The 22,390-nt window shown below is 36.0% G+C and overlaps 1 protein-coding gene and 2 pseudogenes across 4 annotated transcripts in view; 2 read left to right on the top strand and 1 right to left on the bottom strand.

Annotated features, from left to right (window-relative positions):
• The window catches only part of ADAMTS6 (ADAM metallopeptidase with thrombospondin type 1 motif 6), a 144,811-nt gene that overhangs the window by 5,974 nt on the left and 116,447 nt on the right, over positions 1–22,390 (bottom strand). For all 4 annotated transcript variants that reach the window (XM_026717231.2, XM_087927233.1, XM_087927234.1 and 1 more), the window contains 4 exons: positions 17,246–17,409; positions 15,110–15,248; positions 3,097–3,226; positions 1,653–1,857 (listed from right to left, as the gene is read on the bottom strand). In XM_026717231.2, the coding sequence (XP_026573016.2) occupies positions 1,653–1,857; positions 3,097–3,226; positions 15,110–15,248; positions 17,246–17,409 (638 nt within the window). The remainder of the gene's footprint in view (positions 1–1,652; positions 1,858–3,096; positions 3,227–15,109; positions 15,249–17,245; positions 17,410–22,390) is intronic.
• LOC148127403 (E3 SUMO-protein ligase KIAA1586-like) lies at positions 11,272–11,980 on the top strand (annotated as a pseudogene).
• LOC148127402 (E3 SUMO-protein ligase KIAA1586 pseudogene) lies at positions 12,018–13,254 on the top strand (annotated as a pseudogene).

Genomic DNA, 22,390 nt, shown 5'->3' with positions numbered 1-22,390 from the left:
TAGAATCAAATACTTTCAATTATGAAAAGCTGAAAACATTAACAACATAGCTCTATTAAAAAGGAAAAACTACAGTATATATTCTAAAGTTTGCAAACAAATTGTAATATTAAAAGTATTCATTATCACTAACATTTTGGATATTGTGTCATAATTGCACATACTGTAAACTTGAAAAATATTTTAGAAGTTTTACATCAAATGAAATGGTTAATTCACTTGTAAGGCACAATAACATATCAACAACTCTGTACACTGAAGTATGTTATTTAATAGGTAAAATTAAAACTTTAAATCTAGATTGACACATACCATTTTCATTGGTTTTATTATCTATAAAAATGTTGTAAATCATACAAGCAAAGCAAAGTGTCTGTTCTATGGATTAAAGAGTAAAGAATGGTGAATGACATTGCTTTGCATCAGTTTCAACTTATTTCATGATAAATTGAGATTTTGGGAAAGGGAAATGGAGAAGTACCAATACTTTAGGTCATATCTGTGTTTTTTATAGATGGAGAGTTTAGAATTTTAAGTATTCTTTAAAACCATAACTTTATGTACTAATCTGTCTGCTGATAGAAACTTGGAAAGGTTTGAATAAGGATAAAATATGTGGGGTAGATGGGGTCTCATTTCCAGTTAAATAAGGAAAGAATTACTAGTTGGGAATAAAAAAAAATTCTTGCACTTCATTGCCCTGCACTTCCTATTCTCATAATTCTAACTCAATATGCAAAACAGACACTGAAAAATAAATTAACACAAATGTAATGTTACTATAAATTGCTCAAGAAATGTTCAGTAAAAGAATAATATGGAATTAAATAAATATGTTAATTCAAATTCATTAAATGTACTATTTAACACTGTGCACAGAATCAGCTCTTTTGAATTAATATTAATATCGAATTTAGAATTTGGATTATCAAGTTAAAAGAATCCATTTTTTTCAGTATGGAATAACAAGCTTCTCAATTTTTGTTTGAATACTAAAGGAATATAGCTGAAAGAGTATTGGCTAGTAAGACTCCTCATAAAATGCCAGCTACAAACTACATACAGGAAGTCCTTGTCAGGACCAGAAATTCTGCTGACAGGTGAAGCAGTTGCCTATCAGTGAGTGATGCCTGATTTTACTACTTTTTTGCCATGGTTGTTAAAATTATTGCAGTTATTAAATGAATCACAGGGCCGCTAAGTAAATTTAAATTCCACCCCCCCCGCATTGTCTTTTCTTATCAGAAGCTAACTGGAAGGTTGCAAATGGTAATCACATGACTCCAGGATGCTGTAATTGTCATAAATAGATGATACTGGTTGCCAAGCACCCACATTTTGATCTCATGGGGTTGCTGTGACAGGTTTAAGTACAAGGACTGGTTGTAAGTTGTTTTTTCCAATATTATTGTAACTATGAACAGTTACTAAATGAACGATTGTAACTTGAGGACTATCTGTAGTTCCATTTTAGTTTTACATTAGGATATTGTGCAATCCCAGACTATGCATGATTTACAGAAGACAGAAATGTGCTGGAAGATAATCACATTTAGTAAGTTAGAGTAGCAAGTTAGATACATTGTAATATATCCTGTTGCAGTATTGATAAGTGTAAAGTGGATACTTAAGGAGTTTTCAAGATCACTCACTTCTGACCAATCTAAAGGAACCCACTGTGGGGGGCAAGATTGATTGTTACAGGACTCTTTTTCAACTGGGTGATGTGTTAAACAATGAGTACTCTCCAATGTCTCTTCTTCAGAAGGTCCAATCTTCCTGATACATAGAACAGTTCGTGATCTCGTTCCTCCATCACAGGTCTTACTGCATTCTGACCAATCGCCTATAAACCATCTATCAAAAGAATATTAGAAAAAAATTATTAATTCAAGAAATGAATTTATTACTCCATACAACTTGAATGTGTATAACTGAAACGATGAGAGAACTACATACTGCATAAAAATACTGTATATAACAGTTCTGATTCAATAAATCAGAATTTTTGCAGTTTTAGTCTCAATTATATAATGCTGGCAAATACAACTGAGGAAGAAATTAATATATTTTACATAATATAGCTTCCCAAGATTTATTCTAGTGCTTCCTATCCTGCATTAAATTTATTAAAACAAGAAAAGATCTGTCCTAGATGGTTATTCTAGTAGTGTGCTAGAAGATATATCTCTGTCTCTGCCTCTGCCTCTGCCTCTATCTCTATCTGTCTGTCTGTCTGTCTATCTATCTATCATAATCATCATCATTTTAGCCATTGTCTATTGACTGCAGGATGAAGTCTTCTTCTGTATGTTTCCAACCAATATGGTCCTGAGCTTTCTTTTGCCAATTGGGCTCGCAGTACTTGCTGATGTTACTGATCCATGTTGTTTTAGGTTTTTTCATGGATGCTTTTTATCAAGTGGGATCCATTATGTGACTGGTCTTCAAAGACAATCCTACAAACTATATCCTGCAACAGTCTCATGTGGAATTTAGATAAGCATATTACTGTTCCAGAATGGATCACAGAAGTTGCTAGTAACGAAATCCACCTAGCTGACTTTCTAGAGTATTTGCAAGGAGATAAGCTGTGGGGAACAGTGAATTCTCAAAAGTTATTTTAAAAAGTGCTAATTAAATTAGCATTAAGTTATTTATATTTTATTTATGACTAATAAAATGGCAGGTCACTTGCATTAGCAAGCCACAAAAATGCATAATTTCATTCATTCACTGAAAAGTTATATTCAGAGCTGTGGTGGTACAATGATTAGAATGCAGTATTGCAGGCTAATTCTGCCAACTGCCAGCAGTTAGAATCTCACCAGCTCAAGGTTAACTCAGTCTTCCATCCTTCTGAGGTGGGTAAAATAAGGACCCAGATTGTTGGCGGTAATATGCTGACTTTGTAAACCGCTTAGAAAGGGTTGTAAAGCACTATGAAGCAATATATGTTTAAATGCTATTGCTATATATATAATAATTGTTGGTTGGATTCTTAATTCAATTTTGTACTAATTTCCCTGTGGTCCCATTGCAGTAGTTTCAGTCTGGATATATAAATAGCATGGAATAGAACAAAGAAGTACTTACTCAGGTGGACAAGGCTCAGTGTTGCAGGCTCTTTGATTTTCTGGTAGTTTACTATCAGGATCACAGTAATTGTTCTGGACTACAGAGCTGTCATCTAACCTTTTGCATACTATTTCTTGTTTCTGCATACCTTAGGAAGGAGTAGAATGATATTGGTTTTATTTTCCCCCTGATTTTAAACCAAGCAAATCTGAGACCCTGTAGCTCAGTTAAATCATAGATTATAATCTACCCTGGATTCTCTGGCTTTCATGATTTTACTTTCTTGAAGGTATACAAAAGGAAAAATTCAAGTATCTGCTAGATGGTTGTCAGCAACATTCAGTTCTAGAGATGCCCTTTCCTGTTTTATCAGTTAAATTGTAAATTCAATAGAGGTGCAGCTTCTATACCTTCCTTTCCACAGGTGGGGTTTCTTTTCTTTTTTTGCAATTTAAAGTTGATTTCAGATATCTAATTCTTACACATTCGTCAGTAATTTTATTTTTTATTTTCTTTAATATGATTTTGATTAATTGATTAACTGATATAGATGTCACCAATTACCATGACTTGTCTCGAAGGATATTTCAACACAATGTGTATTGGTACATATATTTCTGAGATAATGATTTCTTAATCAATATCACTATAGGAAGATATTTTCATTTGTAAAAGTAAAAAAATAAAATAGAAAAACTAAAACAATATTTATCTTAAAACTTGAGTTTCTATTAATGTCAATTAAATGGTTGGATTGAAAAATATCAAAATCTATCTTTAAAATAATTATGTTTAAATGAAAAAATAGTCTTTCAATACATGAGATCAATTAATAGAAAATGGAACTGGGAGAATCTGAAATAGGTTTTTTGGGAGAATCTGAAATAGTTTTTTTGATAAAATATTTATCCGTCTTTGCTTTGCCAAATAATAATGTAACTCTATTATTACAAGTTCTTATTTTAATATTGTGCCAATATATTCTTAGTATTACTTCTAATATCTAAAACTATCTGAAATAATAAGAAATCACATTACTTCATGAATTTGTTTTGGGATAATTCTTTTGAGTGTCTTAAAAAACTAAATGGATAGTTTTCAGCAGAGGAATTACACAATGTTAATATTTTAAATATTCTTATTTTTCCTAACGTTATTTGCTAATATTTCAATAATCACAGCAGGTGGCAGTATCTAGCTGGCCAATATTGAAAAGCTAAGCAAGGTCAGACCTGATTAGAACAGTTATTTTTCATATAGGAGCTATTTATATAACACAGATTTGTTCCTAATAATTAATAGAGAAATGATGTCTATATACCACAAAGCACAAGGATGTCAGGCAAAATTAAAGATGTCAGCCACAATAATGGATGTCAGCCACTTAGAAAGAGTTGTTGTACTACTTGTCAAGTATGATACTGGTTCTTTGGATGATAACTATGAACGGGTAAGAGTGTGTCTGTTAAAACTAACATTAATACTTGGGGTACGATGACTGATACCAGTGGCTCAGCATGCTTCCAAGAATGTAATAGTCATTTTAGAAAAACAGCCAGATCAATAATGGGAGCCATATATCAAGCAGTGAAACAACTCAGAATTTAGACTTTTGCGCCAGTACTAAAACAACCAATAAAAAGGAGACCAATTTTGGATCCAAAATCTATCATCCGTTAGAATGGCCAATAAAATAAAGCACTAGATATTGTTTTAATTTCTTTAATCCAGACTTCTGTGAATTTCACCTTCAAAACAGAATCCCAAGTAGTAATTGTTTTTTCAAGTACAATACTTAGCTGAGAGGGCAGCAATAGCAGTTGAGAAGGGTTGATTAATTCAAAATTTCAATATCAGTAGTTTTATGATATTGGTAGCAAATGGGACTTATCCTTAATATAAATGCCAGATCTTATAATGGGATTCACCATTGCAAAGCCAAACACTGTATATTTTATTGAAATATATTCCCTCTTTAGATTCTTGAAAATGAATTAGTTGGTATTGATAGGACTGATAATATTGAAGCTAAAGTTATCAGTGCAAATGGTTAATTTAATAGTGGCTTTGGTGTTTTTAAGGAAGTATTATATGTAGATGCTATCTTTGTAATGGTTAATATTTGAGCACAGAAGTATCAGACTTAATGCTTAAAGCATTCTTCCCACAGCAGATTCCACCAATGGGTGAATTTATTATGCCATGTCTGTTTGGTGAAAGGTCTGGCAACTGACTCAAGTGTTTACAATTAAGCTCAAACACAGTACCATAAAAAGTATCCCTCTGGTGGAATTAATTTTCATATCTATGAAGTAGGCATTAGAAGCATATATGATAAAGCACAGGGAGGGATCCAATACTCCACTACATAGTCCTGTGATTCTATCATACAAAAATTTTATCACATAATTGCTATTATGTTGCTCTCAGAAATATGCTAGGACTTCTGAAATATAAAATCAGATTATGGAACATAATTTCTAAATTAAATTGTTGCCCTTCTCAGAAACGAATGGAATATATCATACCAGACCTCTAAACTTGTACAATCTTGCCCAAATAAATATATGATGGTGTATAGTTAAACAAGACACTCAGCCCCAAAGTTTGGATATGTCATTGTGGCTGGATATACAGCTTCAGTTCCCACATGGAGTATCATTCTGGAAAATATCTTGCATCACAAATTGTTTGATTGGAAGCAATCTTTTCACATCTTATTTATCCAATTTATATTTAATTTTATATTTAATATTTATATTTAATGATTTGTGTGTAAAAATATTTTTCTCAATCTTTGAAATTTTAAGATGTATGAACTTCACCTCCCCAACCAGCATGCTGGCTGCAGAATTTTGAGAGTTGAAGTCTACACATCTTAAAATTATCAAGAATAAAAAACACTGAAAAATCTATCCATCTATCAATTTCTTGTTTTGTCTCCACAAGAATATTGTTTTGTGGGGGACCAACGACTAGTTACAAACCATTTCTGAAACCATTGCCTCCTTCCCAAGGCAAAGAAAGTGACTAGCCCAAGGTCATCAGCAGGCTTTGTTCCTAAAATGGAACTAGAACTCGTGGTCTCATGATTTCTGTCCTGATACTGTATCTACACCAAAGTTGCTTTCATGTAGTATAGGTAAATGTGTAACTATTTTATAATTTAATCTACAATGTTTTATTATATAACTACAATAAAGCCAACAAAGAATAAATTTTAAGAGCAAATTGCTAACAAAATATCTTTAGGTTTGTTAGAAATAGCAAACAGATTAAAGGTCTTGTGGCCCGCTGACAGCTAGTAGATCTGGCAGCAGAGTCGGACAGTGAGGAGGTTGGGGAGGAACATGGCCGAGACCTGGAAGCTGAGGAAGGCTCAGACGAGGGCTCTGCGTCAGAGGCAGAGATGGGGCTAGGGCAGCCTGGCAGTCATCAGCTGCCTTCAGAGTCAGACAGCAGTGAGGTTGGGGAGCAGCTGGAGCCAGTTTCCAGCCTGCACATATGAGCTGCCAAAAGAAAAAAAAAACAATTACAAACTAAGGGTTGACATGGGAGTAAGGCCACAGTGGGTGGATGGTGAATGTACCCTCCCATAGGGATTAAAAGAGGAGCAAAAGGGGAGGAGGCTTTTGCGGGAAACAATTCATTTGTTGCAGCAGTGTGAAGATCTGTCTGTGCCAAGCCTTTCCTTGTCAGCACTGCGTTTGAAAATATTTACTTGGCAGCTCTTCAGGCTAGATAAGGTCTGTGCTCCTAATTAGACCCTTGAAAGACTGTTTGCCAGGCCTTTGGCTGAATGTGTATGCAAAAAATTCACCTTTGTTTAATAAAAGGAGGGTTGCCAGGACAAAAAGTCTGCTTAGTGCTTTTGGGGGAAGCCTAGGTCAGAACAAAAGGATTGCTCAGATTAATATCAAAGTGGCAGAGTAGTAAAAAGAAAGACAAGCAGCTTACAGAGAATCTGAATCAATTACTTTAACATATACTGAAGAAGAAACTGAACTCAGTCCCAAAACCTAGATAATAACCACATAATAGTTATTGTAGTATACTCTTGAATTTAAAACAATCTAGATTTGTCAACTTGCACTAAAACCGATCCCTCAAGCAATGTATATACTATTTATTATTTAGCATATGGCATACAATGTCAGGAAAATCTACATATGCTAGACACAATGCAGTCCTGACAGCCTAGATTGCCAGTTCATTTTGTTCAGGGCTTGTGAGCCTATTGCATGAGGTGGTGGGGGGAAGTGAAGTAGCTTTACACCAATTAACTGGCTTAGTACTCAGGTTGTTGGCTCTTCCAGGCACCTCTACTGGTCTTTTCCTCACCTTGTCTTGTGCCACGATGCATCATGTCCACCACTGGCTTCCATTTTCTGCACATGTGAATGCAGCTAAGTTTTCCCCACTAAAGTGGTACCAATTTATCTAGTCACAATACTGCATGCTTTTCAACTGCTGGGTGGGCAGGAGCTAAGGATCAAGAGAAGGAGCTCACTCCATCTCATGGAGCCAGAGTGCAGACCATTTCTTCCCAGCAGTTCCAGTGTCATTAAGTCACTGTGTCACCGTGTCCCCTATATATACTTTGTGTGTCTGTCTATCTGTCTGTCTTTCTGTCTACATACTGGCCAGAACTGTGACCCAAAGCTAATATTAATGTACCTACTTTCAATTACTCTTATTCTCAAGTAATTATTCAAAAGGGCTGCTCTACCTAATCCAGTGGGTCTTCTAAATCCAGTCCTTTCATGCAAACTGAGATACAAGCTACAAAAGAAATCATTTAAGTAACAAAGAAATGAATCAATGGATTTCTTAATGCTAGTTCAAGCAGAAAGAAGCATCTGTATGGTCATTCCACGGTAAGTATTAATCAGCTTTGTAGCTGTTATTCTGAAATCAATATATTTAAGATTTCATCTCCTCTTCACTTTCATCAGGGTTATCCTATTACCATGCTTTCAGGAAATATAAGCTCAACACTTCAACAGGGAAAACAAATAAAACAAAACTCTTCTCTTCCTTTTATGTAAATACTTGCATAAAACAGAATGACAAATGGTTCGATTTTAAGACAGAAAAATAAAAACAAAAATAAAAAACACTTGATAGAAAACCCACAGCTATTAGCACCTACACAGATAGAGGAGTAAGAACCAGACAGCAATCCTTATTGATTTATGCATTTATTTAAAATAACTTTTCACTTCAGCTTACTAGAAAAGATAATACAATTTATAAATTTAAAAATACAATACCTAGATGAAAATACTTATTAAAAATAAGGAACAAACAGAAATCGGGAGATAATTAGTGATTCTTGGCAGAGAAAACAAGGAGGGAACATTGTTATTGCTACTGGAAAGGACTAAGGGAAATGGTTCAGGCAACAGACTAATCTCTTCAACTCTTAATATAGCATAGACACAAACACATGGTGGTATAATTGGAAGGACTAAAAGGACATGTGTTGACCTTTTTCCTCACTCTCCCAATTTCTCCCTGGCAGCTTATTCCCTTCAATATTCATTTTCTGTTGTTTGGTTTAAGAAAAGATGAGAGAAACAGCTTTTTGAAGTGAAAGTATATTAAAAAGAGATAGTAACCAGGGGAACCATTAAACCCTAGAGGGAACTTGATTTCTAATTCATATTTCTATTTCCATTAAAAAGATATTATATATATTATAATATTTAATGTAATGTATATTACATTAAAAGGCATTAAGAAGATGACATGCTTAACAATAAACACGTTCTATTATGCCAGGCTTAACAGTTACTTACCTGTACATAGGATAAATGAAGACATTTTTTATAAAATCAGTGTAAGAATTGGCTGACAGGAGGAATCCTAAAGCCAAATAAAGCAGACAATCCACAACTGCAACAGCCACTACTTAGGACCAACGGTCAGAAGACTGGTAGAATGCATCCATGAACACCAACCAGCAGTCAGAAGACATGATGAAGACTCTTTATTTCACAACATATTGACAGACTTAACCATAGATTCACTTGGGAAATTGCGACCATCCTAGACCAAGCCAATTCCAAAAATGCTTAGGGAATTTCTAGAAGCCTGGTACTTTGACAAATTAGTCTTTAATAGATACATAGATATAAACAATATCTATATCAGAGGTGCTATTCAACCGGTTCACACCGGTTCAAATGACCCGGTAGCAAGAATTTGGCGTGGGTCACCGAAGTGGTAGCAACTTCTGGCTGGCCACGCCCCCAAATCAGTCCAGTTGCTCGACGGTCACTGCTCACTTGCTTGCCCCACCTGCCCTCTTCTTGCTTGCCCCAGCCACAGGATGCTCACCGGCCCATCCCAGGCCCACCCTATAAAAAGGCTTTGCCATGTGATCCTATCGCTTGCGCATGCTAGTTTGCTCTGTGGCTTGCCTGCCTAAGCTGATTTGAGTCTACTCTGAATTGAGTCTACTCTACTCTTCCGCAATGGAACTTCCAGCCTCCTCCTGTCTACAGGACCAGGTAAGCACTGACTCGCTAGCCTCCGCCACATGGCACCGGCCCTGGCCCTGGGCTTCCCAAACCCCTGGCTCCTTTCCACTGCCTGGTCTCAGCCCTGGGCTTCTGAAACCTGGGACTGCTCCTTCCTGCCACCCAGCCTCGCTCAGGGCTTCTGGCAGCCTTGGTGACTGTGGCCAACATGCTGGGCCCCAACATAGGTGGCCAAGCTGCGGTGATTGCTTGTGCCCTGCTGCTGAAGCCCCAGAATTCCTTCCTGCTGCCTGGCCTCACCCCAGGCTTCTGGCAGCCTCCGCCAACCATGGCCAACAGTCCAGGACCTCGTGTAGCCAGCCAAGCCACTGCAATTGCTTGTGCCCTGCTGTCGAAGCCCCAGCGCTCCCTCCTGCTGCCTGGCCTCGCCACGGGCTTCTGGGAGCTTCCGTCAGCCATGGCCAACAGCCCAGGACCTCACATAGCTGGCTAAGCCACAGCGATCACTTGTGCAGTGGCCACTACCCGTTGCGGCCTCCCCCAAGAGCTCCTAAAAATCCTCAGAGGTCCTTGCCAGCCACAGCCACAATCCACGGCCTGGCATAGCTCCCGAAGCTGCCATGGGTCCCTTGTGGGGCAGCCGCTACCCATTGCAGCTGCCTGCCCCCACTGCTGGGCTTCAAAATGCCCCTGGAGCTCCTTTCTGGCCACAGCCTCAATTCGCAGCCTGGTGTAGCTCCCCAAGCCACCACAGGTCCCTTGTGGGGAGGCCGCTACCCGCTGTGGCTGCCTGCTCCCACCACCGGGCTTCAAAATGCCTTGGAGCTCCTTGACAGCCAGCCAGGGCCGATAGGTCTTGGTCTAAAGTAACCCACCTCCCTCCCTCCCCCAGCCTCAAGCAAGCACCTACTTGTTCAGACTCCTTCTCCTGATTCCTGAATGGCTGCTGCTGACCTGCCTCCTGCCTTGCTTGTACTGCTTGTCTCTGCATCCAGCTCATTGGCAAGCAACTGATTCTGCCTGCCTGCTTTCTTCAATTGGGTAAGTGGCTTTTTTTTTCATGATTTAAACCAAGGGTGTCCAAACTTGGCAAGTTTAAGACTTATGGACTTCAACTCCCAGAATTCCTAAGCTAACATGATTGGAGTAGGAATTCTGGGAATTGAAGTCTACAAGTCTTAAAGCTGTCAAGTTTGAAGTCCCCTGATTTAAAAAAAACAGTGTGTTAATTTTTTTTTTAAGGAAATAGTCATATAAATTTAGCTGCTTTTCTATTTTTAGAAAGCAGCTGCTTTGTGAGATTGTCATTGTGTGTATATGGAAGTTCTTTTAAATTGTGTGCAATGTTATCTGCCTATAAATTAAAGCTATATTGTTAGATTTTTTTCAGATGTATCTGCTTTTTGAGTGTGTGTGTGTAGTTTTCAGTTGTGTAGGGAGTTTTGTGGGTCTGCTTCCAATCCAGTCATGTTTCAGTGTGACTTTTCAGTTGTGTAGTTGTGATAACATGTCCTAGCATTTTTTGATGTTGATGCTTGCAGCATGCAGGAGACATTTTACATGAAGTCCAGCTGCTTTTATGAGACAAGCAACTTTAGTTTCTGAGATAATTAGTAACAGAGATCCCTTCTGTTACCTTAGTCCTCAGCTTTCAGCCACAATCGAGTCCAATCAAAGCACAGTATTGTTTTATGTCTTTTGCAGTAGGATGAAAAGACAACAGAGTTTGACTGCTTTCTTTGCCAAGAAACCAAGAATGGAACAATCAGAATTAGACACAACAAATCCACAACCGTCAGGGTCACAAACAGCACTGCCACCAATTGAACGTGGAGAAAACAGCAAGTCAATTTCCGAAACTGAAAGCCTTCCTGATCTTCCAAATTGCTGGACATTGCAGCAATATAGAAGTTATCAAGAGACGTATGAGGGGCTGGTAGTTTCAAAGAAAAAAATAGGTTGTAAGTACTGTGCAAACAAAACATGACTTTGCAGTACAGAAAGGTGTTCATGTGTCCAAGGAGTGGAAACATTTCAAGATTGAGGTGGCAGGGACAATTAAAGAAGTTCAGCAAGCTTCTCTTAGGAAAAAAATGAAAGAACACTTTACATCTAAAGCTGATGCCATTTGTAGTGATAACTTAAAACAAGGGGAGCAGGATGCTATAATGAAATCAGTAGATAAGATGTCTGACAAATATTTATCTACTACTTGTAGATTATTTTTGACAGTTTACAGTCTGGCACAAAGATGTAAATCATTTTCAGACATAGAAGGACAGGTAGAATCGCAAACTGTAATGGGTGTAGATCTTGGAGTAGGATTGCATTCACGGTGAACTGCAGTGAAAATAGTTGATTTCATTGCAAAAGAAATTAAACCAAAATGTTTACTAGCATTATTGAACAGAACCTGAAAATATGTTTAATTATTGATGAAGCCTCAGTGCTATCATGCAAATCAATTGTGATAGTTTTCGTAAAAGTTGAGGATTCAGATAATCCACCAACAATTTTTGTTTAGCTTGTTGAATTGGAAAAACAAGATGCATAGATAATATGTTCTTCAGTTTTGGAAAGTTTACATAATGTTGGATTTACTACAGACTATCTGCAAAAAAATTAATAGCATTTTGCTCTGATGGTGCCAGTATTATGCTTGGAAGAAAATCTGGAGTGAGCAATTTGCAAAACATCATAACATCATAATATGGCACTGCTTAAACCATCACCTGCAACTTGTTTTAGGTGTCTCCATAAAGGACATTAAGCAACTGAATCATTTCAAAATATTTCTTGACAAGATACACAGTATTTTCCATAAATCCTGTATGAGCCAAAATGAACTGTTTGAAATATCTAAACAACTTGGAATTGAAACTGTAAAGATTGGTAGAGTTTTGGGACCAAGATGGGCGGCCTGTAGTTTAAGGTCAATCCTAGCTGTATAGCATGCTTATCCAGTGCTATATCAGTACTTTCATGCAAATGAAAAATACTCTGGTATGGCTGCCCATCTTGAAAATATATATTTTAAAAATGATTTGGCATTGATGATTGATATTCTCAATGAAATATCTCTTCTGTCAAATGCACTGCAAGGAAGAAATACTGGCATCATAAAGGCTGAAAAACTTGTGCGGAGATCAATTAAACCATTTGAAATGCTCAGACAGTGAAAGGGTCCCTATGAAAAAAAAAGGTTGATGGATTAATTACTTCAGAAACCTTCAAAAATATAAAATTTGTACAAAATCATCGATTTGTTGGACTTCCTTGGGAAAGACTTTTGGAAAGCATCATAATAAACTTGAAGAAAAGACTAATGGATTGTCAACATTTAGAAACAGATAGCCAATTACAAGACACCACAGATAAATTATGATTTCTCCATTTTTTGGAGACAGATTACTGGAACATTGAAGAAATTGTAGTTCCATGGCCAGAAGCTGAAGAGCAATTGCTTACCTTTAATGAAATCTTTAATTATAAAATTAATATCAACAATTATAGAGATTTCATGGAAAATGTTTTAAAAGATTCAAAGAACTATGCAATTCCTGACAATATTAAAAAAGCTAAATATATTGTCAGAACAATTGCTGTAAGTTCAGCAGAAGCAGAAAAGGGTTTCTCAAAAATGAACCTCGTATGTTCAGAACAGAGAAGTCGCCTAACTATTCTGACATAACCAACCTGATGACCATTATTGTGATTAGCCTACCTCTAAAAGAATGGAACCCTCTTCCTACTGTCACAAAATGGTTACGAGCACATCATCACACACCCAATGATCCGAAGGTGAAAACTAAGAAAAGTGCAAGCGAGGAGGGCACTAAACACTTTTATGTAAGTATTTGTGTGTACCTCCTTTACTGTTTGTGTGTACTGGTTTTATTCTTATTTAAGTAGTAAGTGCACAAAATTAAACACTTAACAAAATATCTTCTTTCTGCAGATCATTCATTGGGGCAAAGAAGTTGGTGACATAGAAGACACACAGCACTTTTATTATTCTTATGTAAGTGTACCTCCTTCATTGTTTGTGTGTACCTGTTTTATTCTTATTTAAGTAGTAAGTGCACAAAATAATAAACTACCTTTTTTATATCTTCTTTTTGTAGGTCATTCATTAGGGCAGGGGTTCCCAAACTTGGCAACTTTAAGACTTGTGGACTCTGGGAGTTGTAGTCCACAAGTCTTAAAGTTGCCAAGTTTGGGGACCTCTGCATTAGGGCAAAAGAAGTTGGTGACATAAAAGACACACCATACTTTTATCCTTCTTATGTAAGTACTTGTGTGTATCTCCTTCATTGTTTTGTGTATTTGTTTTATTCTTTTTTAAGTAGTAAGCACACAAAATTAAAAACTTAACAAAATATCTTCTTTCTGCAGGTCATTCATTAAGGCAAAAAAGTCAGTGACATAAGAAGACACGCAGCACTTTTATCATTCTTATGTAAGTACTTGTGTGTACCTCCTTCATTGTTTGTGTACTTGTTTTATTCTTATTTAAGTAGTAAGTGCATGAAATAATAAACTACCTTTTTGTATATCTTCTTTTTGTAGGTCATTAGGGCAAAGAAGTCAGTGACGTCGACTTGGCCATGCCCAGCCAGTCACATGACTGCCAAGCACGCCACCAAATAAGCCACACACACCCAATCACATGGCCCCTAAGCCACATCCACAAAATAAGCCACATCCACTGAACTGGTAGTAAAAAAAATTAAATCCCACCACTGATCTATATATTATGTAAAAGAGTCTATCAACAAGGGAACAAAAAGACCAAAATTAGCAACCAGCAATCAGACGAGCATAGATTAACATCAGACTAGCAATCAAGTAAACAATATCCCAGTCAAGGAACTGCTAAACAAGCCAACAATAAACAGCCCAACCAAAAAATCTCTAAGACCACCCAAAGGTAAGTCACTAGAATATAAACTGAGAGCAAACTCCACCCCTTACTACTACTGATGATCTTACCTAGTTTGGGTAATGAAATGTCTGCAAGAAAACAACCAATTTCAGAGAACACCAAGTACCCTTCATTTCAACCCTGAGTTACAAATATTCCCCAAAGCTTCTTGGATGAGAAACAAAACGTCTTCAAAGAAAAACCAGAAAGTCCAGTTGTCACTTGAAAAAAAGCACCTTTGGGACAACCATGACCTGGATGACTGAGAATCTCCATAGACATTTCCCTTTATTATTACAGACAACCCACTTATGAACCGACTAACTCCAGTACATACTGATAGTTAAAACTATAGAGTTTTACTTACAGTATTGGTGGGCTTATTTTATGGTACAATAATAGTATATTAGGATGGGCTTATTTATATTTTTGGGTTAACAAAGAAATAAACATTGTGCCCCTCTCCAAAACTCAAGAAGTAAGAATGTGGGTTGTACCCCATTTTTTGTTAACAATAATGTTTCTGTTAACATAAATAACATATGTTTCCCTTTATTATATTATAAATATTTCATATATTTCTACTTAGCTAATATTTCAAGATGGTTAGAAGCTAACTTACCTCCAGCGCAAGTAGCAGAGCACTCTGACCAAGGGAGGTGATTCCATGTGAAGCCAACTTCATTGTCACCACTGCCAGTACGAGAGATGGGAACATTGAATTTATACCTTATCCCCAGATTTTGCTCCTGTAGTAAAATCTGCAGTTGAAAATAACTGGTTTTATCATTAAAACACTTTGGTATATTAATACTGTATATTAACAATTAGTTACTTTCAGTTTGACTTTTGAGAAAAACTCAAACGCATTCAGCCTGGGGCCGTGTGTTTGACACCCCTGCTTTTTGCTTGCCTGGGCTGCATTGAGTGAAGAAAACTTATATTGGGCTGCATATAAAATATAACACATGATATTACTTATAAAAAAATCATAATAATTTTTAAAGTTTATAATCTTGTGGGGCGACATTATTAGCTGTCCAGGACTGTATGTGACCCACAGGCTATGGGTTGGATATGACTGCCTTAAAGAGTGGCAGAAAAAGAAACAACTAGTATATACATACAGTATGTTTATTGCATAGTACCTAAACTTGACAATAGAATAGAACAGAACAGAACAGAAGAGAACAGAACAGAACAGAACAGAACAGAACAGAACAGAACAGAACAGAACAGAATAGAATAGAATAGAATAGAATAGAATAGAGTAGAACAGACAGAGTTGGACGGAACCTTGAAGGTCTCCTAGTCCAACTGCTCAGCAGGAAACCCTATACCATTTCAGATAAATGGTTGCCCAATCTCTTCTTAAAAACTTCCAGTGTTGGAGCATTCACAAGTTCTGGAGGCAAATTGTTCCACTTATTAATTGTTCTGTCAGGAATTTTTCTAGTTCCAGTTCTAGGCTGGAACATAATAATGTTCCAGCAATGTCTTGAATAACATATACCATATAAAAATATTTGTATTTTCTACTTATGTTACCATAGAATTATACTAGGTTTTAAAAGATAATCAAATCCTAATTGATAAAGTATATAGTAGCCCTTGTTTAACAATGGTAACTGGAGCCAGAATTTATGTTGCTAAGCAATGCAGTCTTTGAGCACAACATCATGTGACTACATTGCTTAGCAACAGCAATCCTGGAAACCTTCATTGCTATTGTTAAGCTAAGATTGGGAGTCATTGGGAGTTCAGGTGGCTTGCAAGCAGGCCAGCAGGCAGGTAAGGCTTGGCAAGTCCAGGAGTGGATTTTGCTGGGTGAGGGATGGTGTGCAAGTGGCCAGCATGATGTGGCGAGGCCTGAAGTGACTGTTGCTCGACACAGGAGAATGTGCAAGTGGCCTGCGAGGTGCACAGGCAGGACACTAGGCTGGATTGCTGCTGAGACAAGTGACTTACCAAAGTGATTTGAAACTTTCTCTGATGGCTTTCCCCTTGACTTTGTGGGAAATGTGGAAAAGGTGTTACATGACTACGGGATGTTGGAATGGTTGTGAGAACCAGTTGCCATGTGTCCAGATTGCAATCATGTGACTATGAGGGATGCTGTGATGACAGAACTTTTAGGATCAGTTGTAATTTTCCTTTTTTATCACTGTCATAATTTTGAGCAATGGTTGAAAAAATTGTCAGTATGCAAAGACTACTGTGTTCAATATTTCTTTTATTTATATTGAAAACAAAACTAGATTATATTTCTAATACTCTGGGATTTTTCAATTTTAATTTAAGTGATATGATTCTTATCTTCCTGAAAATGAGATGGTATTCATTTCTGTCAGCTCTGTAGCAAAAGAAAGTGATATATTATGTTATTCCCCAATTATATCCAAATTGCTTAACAGATTAGCAGAGACTAACTGGAGACTATTGATAGGAGTGAGTGACAATACGGTTAATTTCAAAACAATATTAACACTTAATATAAATTTGACAATACCAGATAAAAATGATTATATTTATATTTTAGAAACCTCAGTTGGCTTAGAATTAGATGGATACATTTCAAAACAGCATAAGTCTATTATCTAGGAAACACTATTCAAAAGCTAGAGATAATGCAATGATTATAATACAAACAATATTTTCTGAATGAGGTTCTAAGTGGAAAAGACTCTCATGAGCAACACAGAAGGCTAGATTACCTCTTCGATACACAAACAATAACATGAAATAGTTTATACTTTACCATGACTATAAGGTTTTCTGAAGTAGGGCCCAAAGCTTCCAAAGATTCTGCTTCATCAGCTGGTCTTTTGTAATGGAAAGCTGTTCCAGCAACATCAAATTTTCTAGGCCAATCAATAGTCCAGGCTCCATTAATATAATAATCATCATCCTCAGTTTTCAAAGCTTAAAAGAGTATAAATGGCATGAAGATAGAAATAATGTATAAGAACATTCATTAAATATCAAAGTAATATGAAGGAAAATGGAATTATATCATAGAAACCATAACTTAAGAAGTTGCTTGCTTGTTGTGACCTTGTTGGAAAATGAAATGTACTTTATTAAAGTTCTTTTTTTAAAAAGGAAATCCTCTACAATGGAAACCAATGGCTTCACTTAAGGGGTCTGATGGAGGAACCAAGAGTGGTATACAAACCATCCTAAATTTAAATTGTTTACAATTCAAAATAACTGCATTTGAAGGAGTTGCATTTTGCTTTAAGCAGAATGTTTTGATCATTCTGGAAGTGTTTCAAGGTTAATACTAAATTTTCTGCTATTTATTGTAATATTTTAAAAATTGAATCAAATTTGTAAATTAATCAGTATTGTAATTTTGACTACTAAATATCTTAAGAAAATATGCTATAATCAGCTAACTAGTTCTAGTTTTTATAATGCAGAATACTCAAATCATATGGATGAGGAAGAGATGACTGCCTACTCCACATTTCAATGCTTTTTTAATGAACAATTGCCTTCTGACACTGCAAAAGGATTTGACCAATAAATGATTCAAAATATAGATTTTTTAATCCTTATATTTAACATAAACAGTAGAACCTCTTGTCACGACCATAATTTATTCCATAACTTTGGTGATTTCTTCATCTTCTAATGTTTCATCTTCAGGAATTTCTGGGTCAGGGGTCATGTTTGATCACCACCTGAGTATGTGTTCCTGACCAGATTCAAACATTTTGTGAATATTTTGGTTGGAACCGATTTGGTCATGGTCAGAAGTGTTCATGATTAGAGGTTCTGCTATATGCTAAAATAATTAGTTCAACAGGAAAATAAAATTATAAAATTAGTTTACAATCAGCAATGTCAATAGAATCAGACCATCAATTAGAGAAATATATGTGTGGCCAGTGGGTACATCTGAGCAACTTCAAGATTGCTTTAGGAGCATTGAATGGGCACTGTTTGAGGAGGACAATATTGATACTTACACCTCAACAGTACTGTTTTATATCAAAAGCTGCATTGATGTTGTCACTACCACCAGACAAGTACAGGTGATTTCTAACAACAAGCCCTGGATAAATAGAGAAGTGTATCTTTTATTAAGAGCTAGAAATGCTGCTTTCCATTCTGGTGATGCGCTACAGTACAGCGAGGCAAGAGCTAAATTAAAAAAGGGCATCAGGAACACTAAAGCTACATACAGACAGAGGACTGAACATCATTTTGAGACTTAGGACTCTCGTTGAGTATGGCAAGGTCTGTGACAAATTATGGGGCAGAGAAACAAAAATAGTTTGTCTAGGACTTCCGGTTGTCTTCCTGTCACGTCAGAGTGAAATCCGCGATCACGCGAGGTTTCTTTCTGTGCTCCCTTGTTGAACCAGAACCACCCTGGAGGGGTGGTGAAGAAAGGAGGATCCATTGGAGGGTTGAGGGGAGCCACATCTCCCCTCGTCAACAAGAAAAAAAAACCTCTGAATACGAGCTGCAGCGGTGACTAAAAATGGCCACCATGAAGACAGGAGGCAGTCCGGGAAAATAAGATTGTGCTGGAGCGGAGAAGTCATGAGCGAAGTGTGAACCAGGTGCAATTTATGGACATTAAGGTACCCCGGAGTTAAGAAATAAATTGTTAAAAAAGACTGCAAAAGTAGCGACCAGAGAGAGAGAGAAGGAAATTGGAAATAGGTGAAAGTGGCTTAGCACTTTGAAAAGAACTAAATTGAAAGAGGAAGTTAGAAGAAAAAATATTAACTATAAAAGACTTGCAATTAAACTGGCTAAATATATGATTTTGGCACTAAACAGGCATAACTAAATGCTGAAATTGAATGTGTTAAAAAGAAATAATAGCTAATAATTGGAATTACTGAATTATTGGAATTTAAAAGCCTAAAAAGGGAAAGATAGTGAAAAGAAAGGGTGGAACTTGAACATAACAGAAAGCACCACCTAATGGTAAAGAAAAAAATTCAGTGACTCTTTGAAAAGTGCTTGGTCCTTTTTAAATTGAAACTTGATAATAAAATAAGAGGAACTTGTTATAATAATATAGAAACCCTGAAAACTGGAAAAAAAACCAGAATATTATAAAGATAAAAAAGAAGTGCGAAGAAATTACCCTGGAATTATTTGGTGACTTTGGAAAAAATTGAAAGCGGAATTAATGGAAGGAACCTGGAAATAAAGATTTATGGACATTATTGTTGGAAATAAATAAATATTAAAGACGCTGGTTGAAATAAATTACTGGACAATTGGATCAGACTTAAACATTAAAGAAAGGGAAAAATTAAAATTAAAAGAAGTGAACAAAAATGGCAGAACTTTGTGTGGAAATAAAATTGGAATTAAGAAGCATAAAGGAAATGATGCATGAAAGAATGGATATGTGCAGTATTCTATTACAAAAATTAGAAATGGCGATGCTGAAGAACAAAGAAGAACAAAAAGAATCAGAAGGGAAGGAGTTGAACAAAGAAGAAGCCAGCCTAAACAAAAAATGGAACAACGAGCATTAAAAACAAAGGAAAAAAAGAATAAAAATTAAAGTTTGGAGGTTTGAAGGAATAATTAAAGAGGAATTATTTGGAAAGTCAAACAAAGAAAAAGGAAACAGCAGAAAAGGGAATTACAGAAGAAAGCTCAAGAGAGGGAGGGGGATAAAAACTGGAATAACAAATGGAGGGGAAAAATAAAGGAAAAAAAGGGGGAATAAGAGAAAGGACCAGAAAATAAGGGGATGTAGAAAGCGAATAAAAGGAAATGAAATTATACAGTTAGGAGAACTAGAGATAATGGGTAGATAAAGAATAGGAAAGGGGATTCTGCAAGGTAATGTGTTGTGATATACAAGAATATAGATTTTAAAATTGAAAAGATTGGAACTGATATTTTTATTTGATTTTTTTTAAGGATTACTGTTAAATCATATGTAGACATACCTGGAATAAATGTGAAAATGGGAGATTATGATAAGAATACTAATTATACTTAATAAAATGAAGAATAAAGTTAAAATGAGGATTGTAATAGAAAGATTAATATTAATTATGAGGATTGTAATAGAAAGATTAATATCAGTTTCTATAATTAATTGAATAGATTAATACATTTGAAATAATTGACTTAGAATGTAATTGATGGAAAGAATACTGTGCGAATCTGACTTAATATACAGTATATATGCATATGTGATATGTAGTAGTTAGGAAATTATTGTTATTAACCCAGAATGTGATAATTAAAAAGTGATTATATTGTGGTAAATTTTTACTATGAATTAAAGGGGAGTAAATTGAAGAATGTATAAGACATAAGGGTGGTACACTAGAATTGATAATTAAAGGGGGGTAGTTATTGAAGTATTAGAATTAAGATGAAACTTACTGAATAATGAAATAAAAGTATGTAATAAAATTACAAATGTGACAGATAAAAGTATAATGAATATCAAAACAAAATTAGAATTTTAGGTAATATTAAAAAATAAGACATGAGAATACCTAAAAAAATGAAATAAGATATGAATTGAAAATGGGTAAAATAAGTGTGATGAATATAAGAATATTTGAGAAAATTAACAGGAAAATGGGAAAAGTAATGATATGATATAAAATTGAATATGAAAGATAAATATGTAACTAAGGTCATGTTTGTATTGAAATGTAAAAACCTGGAACCACATTGTTCACCAAAAGAGATGGTTTTGAAATATAAAAATAAAAAAATTATTAAAAAAAAAATAGTGTGTCTAGCTGTAGTGATTCTTTGGCTGAGCAGCTAAATCAATTCTTCAGCCATTTTGAGGTGGAAACAGGAACGACTATCATTCCAGCATCTATCACTGATAGTATACCACTAACATCTACCATTGATAGACAACACTTCTACTGCAGATTTCTGATGTGAGACATGCTTTCCAAAATATTAACACCTGAAAGGCACCTGGGCTAGATGGAATTATGGGATGAGTTGTTAGAGACTGCGCTGCAGAGTTAGCTGGAGTGTTCACAGATATTTTCAATCTATCCCTGTCACAGTGCTCTATCCTTACCTGCCTGAAGACATTCATTATAGTGCCAGTCCCTAAGCAGACAGTAGTGGTATCTCTCAATGATTATAGACCAGTAGCTTTAACATCTGTGTCATTAAATGTTTTGAGAGACTGGTGTTGAACTACATTAAGGCTAGTCTTCCATCTACTTTGGACCCATACCAATTTGCATATAAGAGTAACAGATCAACTAATGATGCTATGTCTATTGTTGTCCATACTGTATTGAATCATTTGGAACAACAGGGAACTTACACAAGGCTGTTATTTGTGGGTTATAGTTCTGTCTTTAACACCATTCTACCCAACAGGTTGTTTCTTAAAATGTCCAATTTGGGTATAAATCAGAAGATTTGTTTGTGGATAAAGGATTTTCTGACAGATAGGCTTCATCAGTAAGGATGGGATCTCACCATTCTTCTACTCTGATACTAAGCACAGGAAACCCCCACCCCAGGATTGTGTGCTAAGCCTCTTCCTTTATTCCTTGTACACACATGACTGCACCCCATTGTATAACACCAACACAATTGTTAAATTTGCGGATGACACACAGTGATGGGACTCATTTATAAGAACAATGAGTCTGCTTACAGAAAGGAAGTACAAGGGCTGACACTGTGGTGTAAAGAAAATAATCTTACACTTAACACCAAAAAAACCTAAAGAACTTATTTCTCCTGAATTGACATCAGGAGGAAGAGAGATGTACATTTACCATTGTACATAAAATAGTGAGGAGAAGGAGAGGCTTGGTAATTTTAAATTTCTGGGCACTTATACCTCGGAGGAACTCTCATGGACTATGAATGCTAACATGCTTGTAAAGAAGGCACAGAAGAGGCTGTACTCTCTGAG

Source organism: Pseudonaja textilis, chromosome 2 (genome assembly GCF_049901715.1).
Source record: "Pseudonaja textilis isolate UNSWEBS1 chromosome 2, rPseTex1.2, whole genome shotgun sequence".
In the NCBI taxonomy this organism is placed as follows: Eukaryota; Metazoa; Chordata; class Lepidosauria; order Squamata; family Elapidae; genus Pseudonaja; species Pseudonaja textilis.
The sequence above is the reverse complement of the archived record's forward strand: the minus strand, read 5'-3'. Positions and strand labels throughout refer to the sequence as shown.